The sequence below is a fragment of the Mustela nivalis genome (genome assembly GCF_964662115.1).
Source record: "Mustela nivalis genome assembly, chromosome: 5".
Lineage (NCBI taxonomy): Eukaryota > Metazoa > Chordata > Mammalia > Carnivora > Mustelidae > Mustela > Mustela nivalis.
Window position 1 is genome coordinate 31,299,277 of NC_139024.1, and position 21,633 is coordinate 31,320,909.

At 39.5% G+C, this 21,633-nt stretch overlaps 1 protein-coding gene across 7 annotated transcripts in view; it reads left to right on the plus strand.

Annotated features, from left to right (window-relative positions):
* Positions 1-284: 284 nt before the first annotated feature.
* USP45 (ubiquitin specific peptidase 45) overlaps positions 285-21,633 on the plus strand; it is a 73,537-nt gene continuing 52,188 nt past the window's right edge. For 3 of the 7 annotated variants that reach the window (XR_014312141.1, XM_082731878.1, XM_082731880.1), the window contains exons 1-5: positions 285-355; positions 5,146-5,264; positions 9,248-9,420; positions 12,000-12,103; positions 17,723-17,823. Coding sequence is in view for 4 of the 7 variants with exons in the window: in XM_082731878.1 (XP_082588004.1) it covers positions 5,165-5,264; positions 9,248-9,420; positions 12,000-12,103; positions 17,723-17,823 (478 nt within the window). In the remaining 3 variants the exon portion in view is untranslated. The remainder of the gene's footprint in view (positions 356-5,145; positions 5,265-9,247; positions 9,421-11,999; positions 12,104-17,722; positions 17,824-21,633) is intronic. The other 4 variants (XM_082731879.1, XM_082731881.1, XM_082731882.1 and 1 more) reach the window with 3 other exon arrangements.

Sequence of the window (21,633 nt, forward strand, 5' to 3'; positions counted from 1 at the left end):
AAGCTATCCCTTCAGGCCCTCAGCAACAAGTGGGATTTAAGCCCGACTCCGGGAAGCCCTTGAACTGCTCACACCCGAACACCAACCGGACGCAGCCGGGAGTTCCTTGCGGTTACCCTCCGATTAGCCGGCCTACGGGGCTCTGCAGATCCACAGAACGCAGGCGCGGCGCCACCGGCCCCGGGGTGAGGGTGGGGGGGTCCACGCCCCACTCCCGTGCGCCGCGGCGGGGAAGGCGTCAAACCCCGCCCCGGAGGCGGGGCCGGCACACGAGGCCCCGCCCCGGCCGACCGGGAGGTCAGCCGCGCATGCGCAGTCTCTTCTGGTTATAGACCCGGCGGCTCGGCCCGGCGTGGTGAGTCCGGGCTGAGGGGCTGGGGTCGTCGTAGTGTCTCGGTCATCGCTTCCTTTACCCCAGCCCCTTGTGGCAGGGCAGGCCTGGGAGAGAGGCCTCCTACGCGCCCCGGTGTTGCCGATCCGGAGGTTCCCGGCGGTCACCGAGGGCTGCGTGAGTGCGGCCCGGCTGGGCGCCGGCGGCGGCGCCGGGTGGTTTGGGCGGGAGGGGTTCGCAGGGAGGGGCCCGAGTCTCCCTGTATCGGGAAGCAGGCGCTCCCCGACGCCCTTCCCGCCTTCCTCCCGCGCGCTCTGCTCACTACCCATTTGCTCTTGAGAAACTTGGGGTGCTGTTGTTAGTGACGGGAGGGTACTGTTAGGAGCCCCGGAGAAGGGCTGCTGGGGTCCAGGTCTCCATCCACCTCTTCCTGGCTCCGGGACCTCTGAAGTCACTTAACCTCTGCGGCTCTCAGATTCAAGTGTGAACTGGGGGCAGTCCTAGGAGCCCGTCTCCTAAGGTGGTTGTAGCACTACGTGAGGAAGTATCCTGGAGTGCTGGGAGCCGAGCGTGATGCACGGCCAACGTGTGCAAGTGCTGTTCATCTTCTTGAGCCTGGTACTAAACGGAGAGTGTGTCTTCCTCCTCCCCACGGCGAAAATAATTGCCCAAGAGTTCAAGGGTAGGGAAAAAAGATTTTTTTTTTTTTCTTGAGACTATGGGCTTTTGTTTGTATAGGACGTTAAAAAAAAAATAAAACATTTCTAAATAACTTAGTTGCGCATCCTACAGCAGAGAAAAGACAGATGTTAGAGTAATACTGAAATTGAAAACTGAACAGTTTTGTTTGGGAAACCGCGTGAAAAAAAAAGGGCCAGAACTTACATGTCCTGAAAAGAGTTAACATATCAGGCCTGAGACTGCTCTCCTTAGAAAGGCCTGCTTGCTTGTTTGGCGTCTGGAAACAAAATAGTTCATGCATTACCCTGTGGTTTATGCCGAAGTTAGCAGCCTCCAGGAAAACCCCAATCCTGTGAGTCTGTGATGGGCTTCCCTGGGCAGAAACATTGCACAGACGTTGCTGGACTTTCCTTATTGGGAGGAAGAGTGTGCTCTGTTTGACCCTTTCTGGGAGGAAGAGAACACAAGGAAGCCTGCACATAGATTCCTGCAAACTTCATTTGTGTCTTTCCCTTATGCTCAGGTTGTATGTCCATACTCCATTGCCCTAATAAAAGTTAGCCTTGAGTACAACTACGTGCTGAGTTCTGTAAGTCCTTCCAGTATATCTCCAAACATGACGGTGGTCTTGAAACTCCCCACACACAATATTGGTGATACAAAGTACTTGAAGCTTGAGTAAATAGATTTTAATTTTGTCTCTTTTTGCCTAAAAAAGGAAAGAAAAAGCTGTACAGATAAATGATTGCTAAATAGTGGGTTACTATCCAAAATTATTGCAGGTCTTAGAAAAATCACTGGAAATTGACTGCATTGGCAAGTGAAGTTTGAGTCACTGTCTTTTACAGACCTTTCATAGATTGTGGTCAGATACCTTTTCTTTTTGTTATTCTGCAAGCAGTATCTATGGGTTGATGTCTGTCTTTATCAAGATAAAGATGTCTGGGAAGCTGGGGAAAGGTATGGCTGGTTTCTCATGGCCCATTTTTCCTGGATTTTTTTTTTTTTTAAAGTTATGCCTGCATTTTCAGGACATCAAGTTGAAATAGTTGGAGGTAAGTCTGTAAATTTGGGGTTGGAAAGAGCAGATTGCTTTCTGATTATATCTTTTTTCCCTTGATAAAGTAGAAGACTAGATACTATTTTGAGAAGAAGGGAGATGGAGGAGTTAGACGTTTAGAAGAGTGAGGAAGGTTTCAAATTGCTGTGTGAGGAATAGGTAAATAGGTTTTCCAGAAAGTGTAGTAGATAATGTCATGTCTCGATCCATTTGAGATTGAGATTTTGATTATGAATTTAGCGGACCCAGTCACCTTTCTTACAAAATTTTCTCCAGCTTGTTTGGATGCAGACGTAGAGAAAGTGGTTAATTGGATTCATTTAGATTTGGGGTTCTGTTAGGGGGGTTTTGTGGTAGTCCTTAAGGCTGGGCACACATATTTTGTTCTTTCTGTATACATGGTAAGGTTACATTCTTTGTACACATCCCACATCCCACTTCCTTACCCACATGTCTACTCGAAGTTGAACGTGTCGAATGAGTTGCTTGGGCTGGTAAAATACAAGCAGACGTGACATACATCATTTCCAAGTGAAGCTTTAAGCACCAGCACTCCATTTGCTACTTCCCCATCTGTGCCTTGCTATAGTGATCATCTCACTTGGTGAGATGCAGCCTCTCGCCAGCCTGGGCACTAAAGGTGAATAGGAGTGGCTGAAGAGGCAAAGCTGGAAGAACTTGAATGTGTGATTAGAACTTGAATTAATGATTTTGCAAGGTAGAGCTATAGGGGTTTATAGCTAATAAATATAACTATATATATATATATATAGTTATGTAGTGGAAGTTTGGAGGGAGAAGGCAATCAGAAATGAAGTGCTCGGGGCGCCTGGGTGGCTCAGTGGGTTAAAGCCTCTGCCTTCAGCTCAGGTCATGATCCCAGAATCCTGGGATGGAGCCCCACATCGGGCTCTCTGCTCAGCGGGGAGCCTGCTTCCTCCTCTCTGCCTGCCTCTCTGCCTACGCGTAATCTCTGTCTGTCAAGTAAATAAATAAAATCTTAAAAAAAAAAGAAACGAAGTGCTCAAGGAACTCAGAGCCCTCGTGCGTCTCTCACCCTGAAGACCATAATTTGTTGCAGTTCTGTTCAAGAGTGATGACCTCTGGAGTTAAAGAAATGGCTCTTAAAATGGTAAACTAAAAAGCTCCCTTATGCGGGATGTGGTATAACTGAATCAAGACTCAGAGTTTATTTTTTTATTCATTTTTGAAGATTTATTTATTTTAGAGAATGTGTGTGCGCATGAGCACAGGGAGGGGCTGAGAAAGAGGGAGAAAACTTCAGACTTTCCACTGATTGAGGAGCCCAGCAGGGGGCTCCATCCCATGACGTTGAGATCGTGACCTCAGCCAAAATCAAGAATTGGCCACTCAACCAAGTGAGCCACCCAGGCACCCCAAGATTCAGAATTTATTATTGAGTTGAAAGATTCTTCCATCTTAATCAACAAAAGCAAATAAACAAATAGCCATGAAAATTACAGTGTAGCTTAACCGTAGAACAGATGATATTAGGTAGGATTTAGGCTAAGCTTTAACAGAGACACCAAATACAGTGATTTTTAAAAAATGCTTAATTTCGTTTTAAATGCTTACTTTTTAATCTAAAATCTTAACAATTAACTTTGGATTTTTTAAAAATATAAGGAACAGAGGTAAGTAACAGCTTGAAGAGACAAGTGTGGGACATTATACAATGTTGCTATTGAAAGTGTGGTCTGTGAAAAAAAAGAAAGTGTGGTCTGTGGGGGCACCTGAGTGGCTGAGTTGGTTGAGCGTCTGACTCTTGGTTTCAGCTTGGGTCATAATCTCAGGATCCTGAGATCAAACCCCCTGTTGGGTTCCTCACTCTGTGGGGATTTTGCTTGAGATTCTTTCCCTCTACCTCTCCCTCTGCTTCTCCCAATGGTCGTGTGCATGCTCTCTCTCTAAAATAAATCTTAAGAAAACAAAACAAAATAAACACACCTGGTTTTTGGACCCACAGCAATGGCTTACCATTGGGAGCTTGTTAGACAGGCAGAACCTCAGGGCCTGTGCAAGACTTATTGAATCAAAATCCACATTTTAACAAGATCTTTAAGGTGACTCATATGCTCTGGCCTGATTCTTAAAAAAGCCAGTGTCTTAGGAAAGTGTAAGATGGGAAGAATAGCTGTGGATTAAAAGATGCGAACAGTTAGCATGACATAACCAATACAAAGTGCACACCTTGACTGAATCTTGATTTTTAGAAAACAAGTATGGAAGATAATTATGAGTCAGCTGAAGAGGTTAGAATACGATGGAACCTCAGAATGGGGAATTACTGTTAATTTTCTTAGATGTCATAATGATGTGGCTATATATAGGAAAATGCTGTTATTCTTAAAAAAGATACAGACTCTTTGCAACTTTGAAATAGTTCAGCGGAAACAAATATACTCACATGTGTGTATTTCTCTGTCTCTCTCTGTACACACTGATACTTAGGTAAAACAAATGGGGCAGATGTTCTAGATGTGGAATGTAGGTAGTAAGTATATGGGTGTTTATTATATTGTTCTTTTACCTTTTCTGGAAGTATAAATTTTTTCATAATAACGTGGGGAAAAAACCCCACAAAAAATGCAGTATAGCTTAAAACAATTTCTGTCAGTCATTGCTAGGTCATACGGTGCAGGTAGAAGGGCTCATGTTGTGTTGGGCACATGGCTTCCGTCCCTGGTCCATTATGGCTTTTCCAACTTCTGTTTCCTAGCTGGTGGGACGGAGTAGAGGCAAGGAGACCACATGACCCAGAAGGAGCACTGATTTCCTTGATCAAACCTTTTGGGTTTTTTTGTTTGTTTGTTTGTTTTTCATCCACCTGGACATCATGTATTTGGAGGGTAATTGGTAAAAGTCAAATGTAGTGTGCGTCTGTATATTGGTTTATAAAGATGTCTTTGGTTTCACCTGATGTTCTCTTCTTATTTTGATGTACTAGGGCCCAACTAAAACTGAAGTCATTTCTATTTTAATATACATTAAGTAATATACCTAAAATTTTAATTTTGAGGATTAAAGTGTATTCATTTCCCCCTACCCCCAGCCTTTTCAGTAAGTAACAGATGCGGGTGAAAGAGCCTTCCAGAGCTTTGCCTGAGAAAGCCAAAAGAACTAAAAGGCCTGCTCTACCTCATGATGAAGACTCTTCAGACGACATTGCTGGTAAATTGTGACCTCTGGCATCCTGAATAGTGTTGTGGAAAATAACCATATGTTTTTAATCAATAAGTCTTTTGCTCTTTATTTCCACTATTTTCTGCATGAACTGTAAAATCAGCTTGTCTAGTTCCAAAACATCTGGGTGATATTTTTATTGAGATTTCATTTCATTTATAAGTAACTTAGAATTGGCATCTTTTTGTTGTTTTCTGTTTCTCATGACCTGTTAAAGCCAGGCCTTCAAGCCTTGGGAGGGGTGGGTAACTGGGGAGTTGCTGGCCTCAGGCTCGCTTTTCTTTTGAGCTTCATGCCTTCTGTTTCAGCTTTTCTGAGAATTTTCCCTACTTTCTCATAGCTCTCCATTTAAAAAGACGTTTTTAATTTTTATTTCCACTTTTAAGTATTTTTAACTTGGATAATGTTTCAGGATAGATTGTTGTATTGAGGGAAATCTGAATTCTATCTTTAAGCATTTGTTTCATTCTGTGAATATGATTTTTTTCTCAGGGATTCTGATGATTCTTATGTTAGCTCTTCCTTGCCTGTCTTCTAGTTATTTTTTCTCAAATCCTCTGAAACTCCTACTTCCTTTTCATTCTGCTTGCTCTTTTCCTTTTTATCTTTTACAGTGTTTTCTGTAGTGCATCCTTTTTAGTTTTATCATCCTTTTTGTGGTTTTATTTATTTGTTCTTCCATTTCTATCCTGAGCTCTGCCAGTCACTTCCTACTGTTTTGCCACCTCATGTGGGAACATTTGCTTCTTCTGTTTTGTATTTTTGTTTCATGGCGGTGATTTTTGTGCCATTTGTTTTTCCTTTTTTTTTTTTTTTTTTAATATTGGATAGAAATTGTGGCTTTAATTTTTCCTTGATTTCTCATTCTTTGATGTAGGGTTGCCTTTCTTGGACCAGGTAGTTTTAGAATATTTGTGTAAGGAGGAGGGCCATAGCACTGTCGAGACCAACTGGAGTTTTGAGTGTGAGCTCAGTTAGCTTGTATTTCTTTTCACCCAACAGGATGATGCAGCCCTGAGGTATTTTCCAGAATCTGAAGATCTCTTCTCCCCTCCTGTCATAGAGACAAGACTGTTTCTGGCAAATTTGGCTTCTTTGTTTCTCACTTAGTGAATTAGAAATTGCCTTCTTTTGCTTCTTAAAACAAAACTGGCTCTAGGGGCTCTGCTGCCAGGGTTGTTGCAGCCCGGAGATTTAGGTTTCATTCTGCATCTGCGAAGCATGCGGGGTTCTCTGTGAGACCTACCGCTGCAGTGTGCTCTCTGCTTCCTTCTCTATGCACTCCTGTTTGAGCTCTGCTGTGTTGTGCGGGGAGGGCCCTGCCACTGGATTTATGACATGGGGCTTCAGAAAATGAACTGGGCGTTTTTGTTTTCTACTCTTGTTGACCTTGGACAATTTCTGGAAGGAAAATAGGGAAGTGTTGATTTTATTTTTTATTTTATTTAATTTAAAGATTTTACTTATTTATTTGAGAGAGAATGAGAGAGAGCAAGCACGAGAAGACGAGGGTCAAAGGGAGAAGCAGACTCCCTGCTGAGCAGAGATCCTGATCTGGGGCTCAATCCTAGGACTCCAGGATCATGACCTGAGCCAAAGGTGGTCGCTTAACGAACTGAGCCACCCAGCTATTGACTTTAGACTATCATTTGTAAACTAGAGGACTTTCCTGTAAAGTTTTTTAATATTTAAAGTGAAAAACATGGATTTTAATTTGTTGTTTTTTATTTGTTTATGTGAAACAACTCTAGACTTTAATATATTTATATATTTTATTCAGGAATCTCAAGAAGACTTATTTGGCAGATGAAATTTACACAGTTGTATGATTAAAGAAATTACAGAAGACTGAGGAAATTTTATTAGCACAGAAATTTTTTTTACATCCCCCCCCCAAAGATTGTGAATATTATTTAAACACTGGTTAACTCTTGTAAGAAAACATAAAATTTTGAAATTTACTTATAAAAAGTATGTATGGTTGAGACATTTAAAAGCTCATAGAGTTAATTTGGACTCCTAGAACCTTTTTATCATGAATTCACTTGTCTCTGGATTCATTAACTATTTCAGTTTTGTAAGTCTGAATTGTAGACTCAGAGAATAGTTAAGTTGTGTCCTGGCCAGATCCCACCTCAGAGATGATATAGAAAGTGTATGGAATGATTTTTAGCCTTAGAAATTTAAACTATAAAAAACTCAAAGCATTGATATCTAGTAACCCACTTCTAGGTCCTGTATTTGTGTGGTCATCTATCAGTCTTCCTCAGAACACCCCTTTCTTTAATGGCAGGTGTCCTTGCTTTTCAAATATAGGACTCTGGAATTCCTCCTTTTGTGTCTATTCTTATAACTTGCTTTTGGTGTAAAATTAGAAGTCCTAATCTTTCACCAGATTTACACATTATTTTTGTTGAAATTATATTTTATAATAAGTCACTTGTCAGGAGTCACATACTTAGGCTTGAGGATGAAGAGAACTAATGCTTCATCTCTCACTAGTTAACTAATAGGTGAAAAGGAGTGCTCTGCACTTGGGAAGGAAATGGAAAAAGTTGAAATGTACATACTCCTGCCTCCCTCTTCAAGTTACTCAGTCTTTCCTTCATTGTTTACTTTTGGTGGATAGTTGTAGTTCTGGTGTTTGAAATAGTTGAGTTGGAAAAATAGAAGTGTTCAGGTATTTGGGAGACGTGGAAATGTCATTGTGCCCTTGGGAGAAGAACACGATTATCTGAAGAAATAAAAACATATTAGTTGATTTAGTTCAGTTGTCTCCACACAGTGCACCCGGTTCGACTCTGTTATAAAGGATAATTAAGGACCATGCAGAGTCACTTGTTATTTGGAAATATTCGTTAAGGAGAATTCTTGTTCCTGTAAATTATGCCATTGTTTGTTTCTCTTTCTCCTTTCTCTCAATAGTGATGAAAATAGCATCTGAGCAGAGGTAGGCTCTGTGAAAAGATTTTGTGTGTATATTTTATTTATTTATTTATTTATTTATTTATTCAAATATTTTATTTGACAGAGAGAGAGATCACAAGTAGGCAGAGAGGCAGGCAGAGAGAGAGGGAGAAGCAGGCTCCCTGCTGAGCAGAGAGCCCGATGTGGGACTTGATCCCAGAACCCTGAGATCATGACCTGAGCTGAAGGCAGAGGCTAAACCCACTGAGCCACCCAGGTACCCCTTTGTGTGTATATTTTAATGAGAAGGAAAATATTCAAACTGCTTGACCTGCTCACTAATAATATATCTATCTATCTATCTATTTATTTATTAGACTCTTTATTTTTAAACTAATTTTTGTATTAATAGGAAGGTTCAAAGAGATATACAAGGGGGTCCCATTCACCCTTCACCCAGACCCAACATCTGGTTGGGTGATTAACATCTGATTTAACATCTGGTATCTCCTTTTTTTTTTTTTTAAATATTTTATTTATTTATTTGACAGAGGCTTTAACCCACTGAGCCACCCAGGCGCCCCAATATCTGGTATTTCTATAGTACAACGTTAACACCAGGAAAATGGCATTTGTAGAATCCTTAGAACTTATTCTGATTTCACCAAGATATTCAGGACCTCGTGTGTGTGTGTATCTGTGTCTATGTGAGTGGGTATAACTCTGCACACTTTTATTACATGTGTAGTTTTGTATAACCGACACAATTGAGAGACTCGACTGCCCCATCACCACCCCCAAGATTTACCTGTTTATAGCCACACTCCCTGTTATCCATCCATGGTCCCTGGCACCCACAAATCTGTTCTCCAAATCACCAATCATGTTATTTCACAAATGCTTTATAAATGAAACCATACAGTATGTATCCTTTTGAGCTATTTTGTTTTTCGGATCTCTCTTCTTTTTAGTTACAGCATTATAATGCTACTGACTTTTGCTTACTGATGCTAGCTCTTTGGTTTAGCAAAGAAAATGTTCCCATTTCATTTTGTCTCATTCAGCAGGTTTCACTTGCCAGCATGTAAGTCATGCTATCAGTGTGAATCATGTGAAGAAAGCAATAGCTGAGAATGTGTTGTCAGTTTGCTCAGAATGTTTAAAAGAAAGAAGATGCTGTGAGGGGCGGCCAGTACTTCCCTCTGACATTTGGTTGTGCCTCAAGTGTGGTTTTCAGGTGAGAAAATTGATTTTTATCTGTGAGTTTGTCTTAAATATTTTTCTTAAATGCTTATTGTAAGTTGGACTATTGGTAATGTTTAGAACTTAAAATAAATTTATTCATGTTCAGATAGACTTCTGCAAGGTTGAACTAAGAAACATTTGTTAAGGTAAAAAGGTATATTATCTTCAGAAAGCAATCACGTGTGGTTTAGAAATACTTTGATAGGGAATCCAACCTACTTGCAGTAGTTCTCATCTCTGGACCTGCCTTTACCTATTTGTATTTACTTAAGAAATAGATCCAAGATTTTTTGTACATCTTACTAGATTAATTTTTTTTCTCTCTACAAAAGGATTCTTTAAAAAAAACAATTTTTAACATCTTAGAAGCTATTAATATCTGTAATATATTTTTTTAATTTTTAATGTTTTTTATAAACATATAATATATTTTTATCCCCAGGGGTACAGGTCTGTGAATCGCCAGGTTTACACACTTCACAGCACTCACCAAAGCACATACCCTCCCCAGTGTCCATAACCCCACCCCCCTTCTCCCAACCCCCCTTCCCCCAGCAACCTCAGTTTGTTTTGTGAGATTAAGAGTCACTTATGGTTTGTCTCCCTCCCAATCCCATCTTGTTTCATTTATTCTTCTCCTACCCACTTAAGCCCCCATGTTGCACTTCCTCATATCAGGGAGATCATATGATAGTTGTCTTTCTCCGCTTGACTTATTTCTCTAAGCATGATACACTCTAGTTCCATCTACATTGTCGCAAATGGCAAGATTTCATTTCTTTTGATGGCTGCATAGTATTCCATTGTGTATATATACCACATCTTCTTGATCCATTCATCTGTTGATGGACATCTAGGTTCTTTCCATAGTTTGGCTATTGTGGACATTGCTGCTATAAACGTTCGGGTGCACATGGCCCTTCGGATCACTACGTTTGTATCTTTAGGGTAAATACCCAGTAGTGCAATTGCTGGGTCATAGGGCAGTTCTATTTTCAACATTTTGAGGAACCTCCATGCTGTTTTCCAGATTGGTTGCACCAGCTTGCATTCCCACCAACAGTGTAGGTTCCCCCTTTCTCCGTATCCTCGCCAGCATCTGTCATTTCCTGACTTGTTAATTTTAGCCATTATGACTGGTGTGAGGTGATATCTCTTTGTGGTTTTGATTTGCATTTCCCTGATGCCGAGTGATATGGAGCATGTAATATTTTTTAATAACATTTAAGATGTCTATAATTTTTTTTTAAATGAGAGGAATGCTTATTACCTTACATAGTTTGTAAGTAAGAACCCTTTAGGATTAGTTAATTCAATGAAAAGAGCACTGAAAACTGAAATTTCTTCCATTTTTCTTTTGTCCACCCTCAATTTCGTAGCTTTTTATCGCCAAATATGGTTCATGCGTTATATGTCATACAGCAAACCTCAAAGGCCAGAAAGAGGGCAAAAATGACATCCTTTTCCTGTTTTTTTTTTAATTATTTTTGTTAACATATAATGTATTATTTGCCCCAGGGGTACAGGTGGCTTACACATCTCATAGCACTCACATAGCACTCACATAGCACATACCCACCACAATGTCCATAACCCCGCCACCCTATCCCTATGCCCCCACACCCCAGCAGCCCTCTGTTTTGTGAGATTAAAAAACTTTTCCCAGAAACATCTAGCAGACTGCCCCTCATGTCGCATTGACCAGAACTGGATCTCATTTCTTTACTTAGCTGGTCAGGGAAATTACTGTGATTGGTCTGAGTCTCATTAGTTGCCAGTGGGTTTGGGTGGAGGTGTGGACAGTATTAGAAAATATGTTTATGGGGGGGGCACTGATCTGCAAGGATGCTTGGTGCCCCACAGTGTGTAAGGCAGAGAGTATGTTCATTTTTTTTTTTTAAAGATTTTATTTATTTATTTAACAGACAGAGATCACAAGTAGGCAGAGAGGCAGGCAGAGAGAGAGGGGGAAGCAGGCTCCCCACTGAGCAGAGAGCTCGATGTGGGGCTCGATGTGGGGCTTGATCCCAGGACCCTGGGCTCATGACCTGAGCTGAAGGTAGAGGCTTAACCCACTGAGCCACCCAGGCGCCCCAGTTCATTTTTAAATAATAGGGAAATGAACTCAGCCCATGATTGTTCTAGGCAAATACTATATTACAAAAAGCAAGTTAGCCTCTTTGCAAGAAATTAAACTTAATGAGAATCTATATTATTTTCTGAAACTTTTCTCTCCTGCTTGAAATTAAAAACCAAAACTTTTCTAATCATGAGTATGATTTAAGTTTTTTTTTAAATTTTTTTTAAAGATTTTATTTATTTATTTATTTGACAGAGAGAGAGATCACAAGTAGGTAGAGAGGCAGACAGAGAGAGAGAGAGAGGGAAGCAGGCTCCCTGCTGAGCAGAGAGCCCGATATGGGACTCGATCCCAGGACCCTGAGATCATGACCTGAGCTGAAGGCAGCAGCTTAACCCACTGAGCCACCCAGGCGCTCCTGATTTAAGTTTTGATTAACTTGAAACAAACCAATATGCAAATGGTACAAATAGCATTCTGTTCATCTTTAGGGATGTGGTAGAAACTCAGAAGGCCATCATTCACTGAAGCACTACAAGAGTTGGAGAACAGAATCTCATTGTATTACAGTTAGTCTGAGCACATGGATTATATGGTAAGTTGGATTTTCTTGCCGTTTGTGTCCACTACAAAAAAATATCATTTTCTTTGAGCTTTACAAGGTAAACTATTTAAAGATATTATACCCTCTTGTGCTTTTTATCCTGAACACAACCTGTGGAATACTTTAAGAAAATTCACATTACGTGTGAATATAAAATTTAAACAAGGAATAATTTTAGTCATCCCTCTACTTTTTTTTTTTAAACATTTTTTTCATAGGATAAAGAAACGTTCTTCCTAGTTGATTTCTCATAATCAACTTGCTAAGACAGGAATTCCAGAGTACTAGGAAAGGAAAGTGCTTCAAAAGCAGTCAAGTGGTTTGGTGATTCCCTGGAGGGGAAAGGGTAAGCCGGGTGATTCTACTGCTTAATCCTGGCTGGGAACAAAGTTCAGTTCCCTCCTTTTACATATAAGGACACTGAGTATCATTTACTATTTTATAGTTACAAAGTAAACGTCCAGGCACTAAAACAAGTCTTTGATTCCCTAGTTTCTTACTAGCATGGCATACCTGCTTCAATGGCATAAATGGATACTGTATCAAAAAGCTTCCCAGCTTTTTTTTTTTTACAAAAAAAAAATTTTTTTTTAACAATTTTCTTTTTTAAATGTATATATGCATCTTTTTCAACAGAAATTTTCTAAAAATTTCAAAAGCTTTCAAGTTTTCCTTGAATGAATTTTCAGAGGTTTTCACAGAAATACTTTAACTTTGTGTTTTCACTTCTCGGATCTAAAATTAATGTAGCAATATTTTGGCTTATAGAAGAAATCATCATCTTATAATATAAATTCATGACATGGGTCAGGTGTTGCTGCAGTTGTGTTTTTGTTGTTCCCAAGTAATAATATTGGGGGGAATGAGGAAAGCATAGAGACAGATTACTATGTAAATGATACATTGGAGTAGGGGAGAGGAGGAGGATGATGCCTGGTGTGGCAGCTGAAGAACTACTTCTCTGCAGCCTGAGTGGAGCAGTGGTCTCCGACAATGGGGCCCATCACAGTCTCCAGGAAGTCTTGTTAAAATAGACTGCTGGGCCTCGGACTAGAGATTCTGATTTCGTAGTTCTTGGGTGGGACCTAAGAATTGCATTTCTAACAAGTTCCTAGGATTGCTGATGCTGCTGGCCTGGGGACCACAGTTTGAGGACTACAGAAACAGAGGAAGGTGGAGGGAGAGTTGACTGGCACCTGGTACAATAGGCTTATTTCAAGTGAGTCTGTGTCAGAACTTCTGTTGTAGCTCTGAGGACCATAATTATGGTGTGAATCATGATGTCATTTCAGAAAAAAAAAAAAAAAACCCTCAAAAAAACAAAAAAACAAAGCCCACAAAAACCAAAACAAGTTACCTAGCATAATAGTGTTGTTAGATTTAACTTTATTGATTTTGTAATTTTATTTTTATGCTTAATTATTTAATTTTGCTTTCATAGATATATAGACCTATAAGGACAATCAATTATTGATCATTTTGTGAGTAGACTGTTAGATATGTATTATAATGAAAATAATTTAAGTCATATTTGAGGAAAAAATTTTAAAGGAAGAAATTCAAGCTGGTCATATGCATTTACAGAAACTTAGAGGTTGGGACTATTTTCTTTTCCCCATCTAATTCTTTTTTTTTTTAAGATTTTTTGTTTTTTATTTGACAGACAGAGATCACAAGTAGGCAGAGAGGCAGGCAGAGAGAGAAGGGGGAAGCAGGCTCCCTTCGACTCGGGGCTCGATCCCAGGACCCTGGGATCATGACTTGAGCCGTAGGCAGAGGCTTTAACCCTCTGAGCCACCCAGGTGCACCCCCCCTGCATCTAATTCTTAAACCTTAAAAAGTTTAACAATTTTTGGGGTGCCTGCGTGGCTCAGTCACTTAAACGTCTGCCCTCGGCTCAGGTCATGATCTCAGGGTCCTGGTTCCCGGGTCCTGGGATCGAGCCCCACATCAGGCTCCCTGCTCCTCAAGGAGTCTGCTTCTCCTCCTGTCCCTTCCCCCTTCTCACGTGTGTGCTCAAATAAATAAATAAAATCTTAAAAAAAAAGTTTAACAATTTCAGTAGAAAACTTTACTAATTTTGATTAAAGGCCAACTTGAACTAGAAAAAAAAAACTTGGAAACCCTAAAAAAGAAAGGAATGTAGTAGATTTGATTTAATTATGGCTAATAAAGTGTTGCTCAGTGGTGGATTTAATGCTGCTTTAACAGGTAGTAATTATTAGCGTAGTGGCTTCTTACCTCTGACTTTCTTCAGAATCACAGAGGTGGAATGAAAAATCCATTGGTACCATTCATTGGTCTTCTGTTAAATCAGGGCTTTTATATTGTTAAATTCCATATGTGATTCTTACGCCTGACCAGTGTTAAAAGGCACTGGTTTAGCACTTAAAGTTAACATAGAAGATGAGTGCTTTTATTTATCTTTTTACTTTTTCAGGTGAGTGCTTTTATTAAAGTACTTAAATCTTGGTTGAAAGGTATAGCATTTCCCCTATACTTTTATTACCTTCTGATTTGTGAGCCCTCCTGTGTTCTAGTTTCTCATCTGTAAAAAGGAAGTATTATACTTCTGGAGAGCCAATTATTTTAAAAATGATAATAGTCTTCTGGCTGTTGTGAGGAATTAAACCAGAAAATGCATGTAAAGCATTTACAGTAGTTCCTGACACAAGTAGAAGCTCAATTAAAAATTTTTTTGGGGTGCCTGGGTGGCTCAGTGGTTAAGCCGCTGCCTTCGGCTCAGGTCATGATCTCAGGGTCCTGGGATCGAGTCCCGCATCGGGCTCTCTGCTCAGCAGGGAGCCTGCTTCCCTCTCTCTCTCTCTCTCTGCCTGCCTCTCTGTCTACTGTGCTCTCTCTCTGTCAAATAAATAAATAAAATCTTTAAAAAAAAAGAAAAAAAAATTTTTTTGGTTATTTCTAATGGGAACAAGTAGTATTAATTCATGTTGAGCTGTCCTTTTTTCTCCAAATCCACTGCCATTGTGTAGTTTTTATTTACATTTTCTTTTTGTATTCTTAAAGTGACAATATATTTTATAGCAAGTAAAAATTTCTTGATATTTCAATATTTTGCAAATGAGCAATTTTTATTATTTTTGGCAATAGTTACATCAGTAAATTTTGAGGGTGTATAATAGTGTGAATCTGGTAACAACATTGTTTGAATTCCATCATGGTATATTAGAAAAGATATTCTGGGAATGTTTTCTGTGGTTTGTTTCCTTCACAGGTTTATGTACCTATGTATTTCCTTTTTTCTTTTCTTTTTTTTTTTTCTTTTTAAGATTTCATTTATTTATTTGACAGATAGCGCAAGTAAGCAGAGCGGCAGGCAGAGTGAGAGAGAGAAGCAGGCTCTCTGCTGAGCAGGGACCTCGATTGGGGGCTTGATCCCAGGACCCTGGAATCATGACATGAGCTGAAGGCAGCCACTTAACCAACTCAGCCACCCAGCCGCCCCATACATGTGTATTTCTGTATGCAAGCAATAAAGTAATATTTGTATTTTGTGTATGAGTAAATATTTGACTGAATTTTGAGTGCTGTTTAAAATAGGAACCCAGACCTAGTTTGTAGCCATTAATCTCAGGACCACTAGTAATTACAAGAAGATTGTGAATATGTAGTGTGTTGGCATAACACTTAATATTTAGGGGTGCCTGGGAGGCTCAGTGGGTTAAAGCCTTTGCCTTCAGCTCAGGTCACGATCTCAGGGTCCTGGGATCGAGCCCCGCATCAGGTTCCCTGCTCAGGGAGCCTGCTTCCCCCTCTCTCTCTGCCTGCCTCTTTGCCTACTTGTGATCTCTCTCTGTCAAATAAATAAAATCTTTAAAAAAAAAACCCACTTAATATTTATAAAACACTTTCAATATATTCAAATATATGTTCTTATTTAACCATTGGATCTTATGAAGATATGTAAGATATTATGAAGCAAGTAATGATAATACATAGAAAAAAATTTTATTAATACTATATGCACTAATGAGTAAACTTAGTAGAGGGCAGCTTTCTAGAAAGAAATGTGCTTTTGAAAATCTTTGGGAACTCTCTTCCCAACTAAGCCCCAAATAAAACAAAACAGTTAGCCAGTCTTCCCCTCTCTATAAGTGGCATCTCCATCACTTAAGTATTCAGGTCAGAAGCCTAGTACTTACTTTCTTTCCCTTTCCATTTTTAAATCCTTTAACAAATGTAGACAAAATGGTATAATGATATTCTCCATACCTGTCAACCAACTTTAAACATTCCCAACTCTCAGCAGGTCTTTCCTCTAGACCAGAATTTCTGGATCTCAGGACTGTCGTCATTTGAGCTGACAGTTCTTTGCTGTGAGAGGACTGCCCTGTATGTCACCGGAGGTCTAGCTGTCTACCCAGCAGCTTCCCCAGTTGTGACAATGAGACGTGTCTCAAAACATTACCAAATGTCTCCTGAGGGGCAAAATTGCTCCTCTTTGAGATTCTCCAACTTATCCTCATCCACTTTCCATGGCAGTTATTATTATTTTTTAAAAGATTTTATTTATTTATTTGACAGAGAGACACAGTGAGAAAGGGAACACAGGAGTGGGAGAGGGAGAAGCAGTCCTCCCGCCAAGCAGGGAGCCTGATGTGGGGCTCCATCCCAGGACCCTGAGATGACATGAGCCAAAAGCAGGCATTTAACGACTGAGCCACCCAGGCGCCCTGGCATGGCAGTTATTTTTATACCTCTCTGTTTCTACCTGTAATTTCCATAAAATAAATCTGTTCATTTCTCTCTTGCTTCTACCCTGACCTTCTATTCCTGATTTTCTCCATCTGACATTTGCCAGAATGATGTTTTTTTGTTGTTGTTGTTTGTTTGTTTTTTAATTTATTTGACAGAGAGAGCCACCCAAGTGCCCCTCCAATCTGTATTTTAAAAACATCACTCTTGGGGCATCTGGGTGGCTTAGTGGGTTAAGCCTCTGCCTTTGGCTCAGGTCATGATCTCAGGGTCCTGGGATTGAGCCCCACATCGGGTTCTCTGCTCGCCAGGGAGCCTGCTTCTCTTTTTCTCTCTCTGTCTGCCTCTCTGCCTACTTGTGATCTCTGTCTGTCAGATAAATGGACGAAATCTTAAAAAAAAAATACAGATTGGATCACATCACTTCCCTGCTTAAAAAACTCCTCATGGCTTTCCCTTACACTTAGTATAAAGTACTAGAACTTTAATTTGAATAAGGCTCCGTATGAACTCTCTCCTGCTCATTTCTCTAGACTTACCTAATGCCCCACTCTACGTATATTACCCCCCCCATTTTATTTATTTACTTATTTTAAAAAAATTTATTTATTTATTGGACAGATAGAGATCACAAGTAGGCAGAGAGAGAGAGATGAGGATGCGGGTTCCCCACTGAGCAGAAAGCCTGATGTGGGGCTTGATCCCAGGACCCTGGGATCATGACCTGAGCTAAAGGCAGAGGCTTTAACCCACTGAGCCACCCAGGCACCCCTACACACCCCCCCCATTTTAAAGACAAGACTGGGTAAATATCAACTTTACTACTTTATTACCTGGTGTGCAAAATTATTGAAGATGATTTCATATTTACTTACATATTTATATTTTTTTCAGGTGTTATGAATGTGATGAAAAATTATCAACACAGTGTAATAAGAAGGTTTTGGCTCAAACAGTTGATTTTCTCCAGAAGCATGTTTCTAAAACACAAACAGGTAAGTTAAGCAGTTGCTAAAGAAATTTGTATTAATGTATAATAGTTTATATTTAATACAGAGAGTTTATAAGTTCATAAGTAGTACCTTAGATTTTACTGAGAGCTCTCCACACAAGAGCCATGCATCCTTAGGTGGTAATCTTGTGATGTTATGTTGTGTTGTATTTACGTAGCTAATATGAGAAGCTAGACAGGGTAGTGACTGGATCGTGGGCTTCTGAGTCAGACCAGTGCTGAGTTTGAATTCAGGCTCCACTTAAATTTCTTACTATCTGTGTGTCCTTTACTTCTTAGTTTGCTTACTTTAAAAATTAGGATGATAATTCCAATGTGTGCGGTTACTGTGAGCCTTAGAAATAATGTTTTCTGAAAATTTAGAAATGGTGAATGTAAAAATGCTTGCATGGTGCCCAACACCTGTTTATGGAGTGATATCTGCTCTTCGTTATGTAATCATAGTGTGGTTCTGACACTAACCACCAGGAGTTAGGCTAACCTTGCAGGTTAAGGGCTTGCTTAGTCCAACTCAAGATTAAACTCACTTTGGACACCATCCTCAAGCTCCCGTGCTTTCAGGCTGTCCACATTTCTGACAAACTGGCTATAAATTTAGGGGTTCCCACTATCCTTCTTAGATTGAATAATTTGCTAGAATGACTCAGAGAACTCAGGAAAGTCCTATAGTTAAAATTATAGTTTTATTATAACAGGAAAAAGATACAAATTAGGACCAGCCAGAAGAATAGACACATAGGGCAAGAACTAGAAAAGTCCCAAGCATGAATCTCCTGTATCTTCTTGTGGAGTCAGGACACTTTACCCTCCTGGCACACTGATGTTTATCAGACACACAAAGTATTGTTAACCAGGAAAGGTATCTAGAGCTGTGGTGTCCACAGTTTTTAGTTGGTGTTTCATTGGATAGGTACCACTGCTGGAATCATTGGCCACATAGTTGAACTCAGTTTCTGGTACCTCAGCCCTCTAATCACACGTTGGTCTTTCTGGCATGGCTAGCTGCCATCCTGAGTACTCTTATCAGCATAAATTGTCTAGGGGCCCACCAAGAATAAGAAAGACATTCCTGTCCCTCTGGAAATCCCAGGATAGAGGGGTTACTTTTCAGGTACCTGGTTACTGAGAGGCCAAATCCTTTCTCATTCAATAGTAATGTATTATATATTATAAACTTCATTAGTTATGTGTGTTGTTGTCTAACATATAAACTATGTATAACACATGTTAATCTAAATGAAGAGTGTGTAGGGAAGCAGTTTCTTCATTTCTTCATTCAGAAATATTAAGTGCCTACCACATACTGGGTTTTATACTTTATTCAATATTAGTGATAAAACAAAAAACAGTTTTATATTGCCCTTTTGGAGTGTACAGTATAGTGGGACAGACAGACCAAAAATATGTGTATGTATTTCTGATGAGCACAAAGGAAAGAAGAGATTGCAGGGATAGGTAATAATCTAGTGGTCACAGTGATCAAAAAAGGCCAGTAGAGCTGGAGTGTGGTTTGCTGGGAGAGAGTAGAACGAAATGAAGAAGTGAGTGGGGAAAGAAAATAAGTGTGAGTTCGTGAAGGATACTGTAAGGAATTCCTTGGTAAAGAATTTTTATTTCATCGGAAGTGTAATGGAAGCTCTTAAAGTGTTTCGAGCGGGGGAGATGAATGTTTCATCTTTTTAAAATAACATTACTCTGATTTCTGTATGGACTGTTGGAGTTGAGAGCAAAGGTGAGGAGATCATTAAGAAGGTCAGAGGAGGTTGTTGTGGTAGGGCAAATGAGAACCCAGGAGGGGCACTGGTGGAAGGTGGGTGGAGTAGATATAGAGGGTGAGGGAGAGTGGGGAGAATCCAAACTCACCTCAGGGTTTTGGTACTAGGTGAATGGGTGAATGGACATGATCATTTTGAAACACCTTTGGTGCAGAATTGAACTGCTTAGTAGGTGGCATTCAGAAACTGAAAAATAAAATTAAAATATACAGTCGTTAGCTATATTTTCTATAACCCAACATACAAGCATTTTTGTTAGCTATTGCTCAAGACAAAAATGGCAAACAAATTGGCAAAGGAACTGGAGGAGGTAAACATGGGTTCCGGACAGCAGTAGAAATGATTATTTTTTTTCACTCATTTATTTACTCAGCAAACATGTATTGAAACATTACTCTGTCCCAAGCATACTAGTCATAGCTCCAATTCTGCTCAAATAAAGAACCAGGAAAATATGATGATGCTAGACATTTAACACTTAAGGAATGGCTTAGGGTCTTAATGCTGCCTCCTGAAGACTGCACATTTAATGTGCTTTTTTGGCCATGAGAAGGTATGTGGGGCTATCTGGGGGTGGCAAAAGTACAATTACAGAAAATATTTTATCTGGATTTTTTTTCCATCTTAGAGGTTCTTTGAGATTAAAAATAAAGCCAGTCTGATTTCATTCCATTTCTATTGGAATAGAATGAATAGAAATCTATTCCATTTCTATTTCTTGAGTATTTATTATCATAAAGGATATAAGGTAGGGAGCATGGAAAGATATGGTCAGTAGAAAGAACATGGGCTTTGTCGGAGTGTGGGTTCTGGCATTCAAATTTGACTCTCTCAGTCACTGGCTCTTTGACCTGGGGCGGGTTACAGTTCATCTGAGCCTCATTTTCCTCAGCAGTTCCTCCCTCTTTCCCGTGGTGTTTTAGGGAATAGAGATTGATGAGTTTTTATCCTCAAGAACAATAATAAGCAGAATAGAGTTGTATTTTGAGTGATGTTCAAACAGAGTCCTTCAGAAATTCAAAAAGGGTTGAAATGTTCAATCGAAAAGAACAGAGAAAGAATTGCGAATGAGTTGGCTTTCAAGCTGACCCTTAAAGAAAGAATTTTGGGTAGGCAGAGACGAGAAAAGCAATCATTTCAGGTAGTGGGAAGCACCAGTGTAACCCTTAATTGTGTTTGTGGAACCATGGGTAGCACCTGGGACAATGGGAACAGGTTCTTGAGGGAGTTAGAGAGTGTGTCAAGCCTTCAAAGTTAGGGAAAGACATAGTTCTCAATTCAAGGTTTCCTGAGGTTCCAGGTCAAAATGTCATTATCTTTCTGTTCCAAGCTACAATATCTCTCAGGCAAGTTTGATTTAAAATAAGATGCATTGACATTCTAGAAATATGTTTTTTGGGATAGTAATCTGCAGTATTTTTTCTTGTGTGAGGCTTTATTTTTATAAAATACATTAAAAATCAGATCTGAAAGTTCTGTTGAGGTTTGTAGGAATGCCGATTATGATTATGCAACTATTTTAAATGATAATTGTGAAGACTGTAGAAATACAAAAATGTATATGGTAATTTAACAAAAATATGAAACTAAATTGTGTTTTAGGAGGGAAGATAAGAATGTTTTTAAAGGATTCTGTTTATATTTTGCTCTAAGAAAAATAACTGCTGAGCAAAGCCTGTACCTGTACTTTACAGTCTGAACAGTTTCGTTTCTAATACATCTAATTTAGCTACTCTGTGCAGAGAATCTCAGCCAATGCCCCAACCATTTGTAAATACCACCAGCTCAGTGAATCTCAGCTTTTGGTCTCAGTAGCCCTTTAGATTCTGAAAAAATAAGTGAGGACTTAAAGCGTTTTGCTTGGGTAGGTTATAGCTATCAATATTTATCACATTAGAAATTAAAGTAAAAAATTACAGTATTTATTAAATCACTTAAAAATAGCAATAATTTCCATGACATGTTAACACAAATAATGTTTTAAGGAAAGATAACTTTTTTGTAAAGCAACACAAACT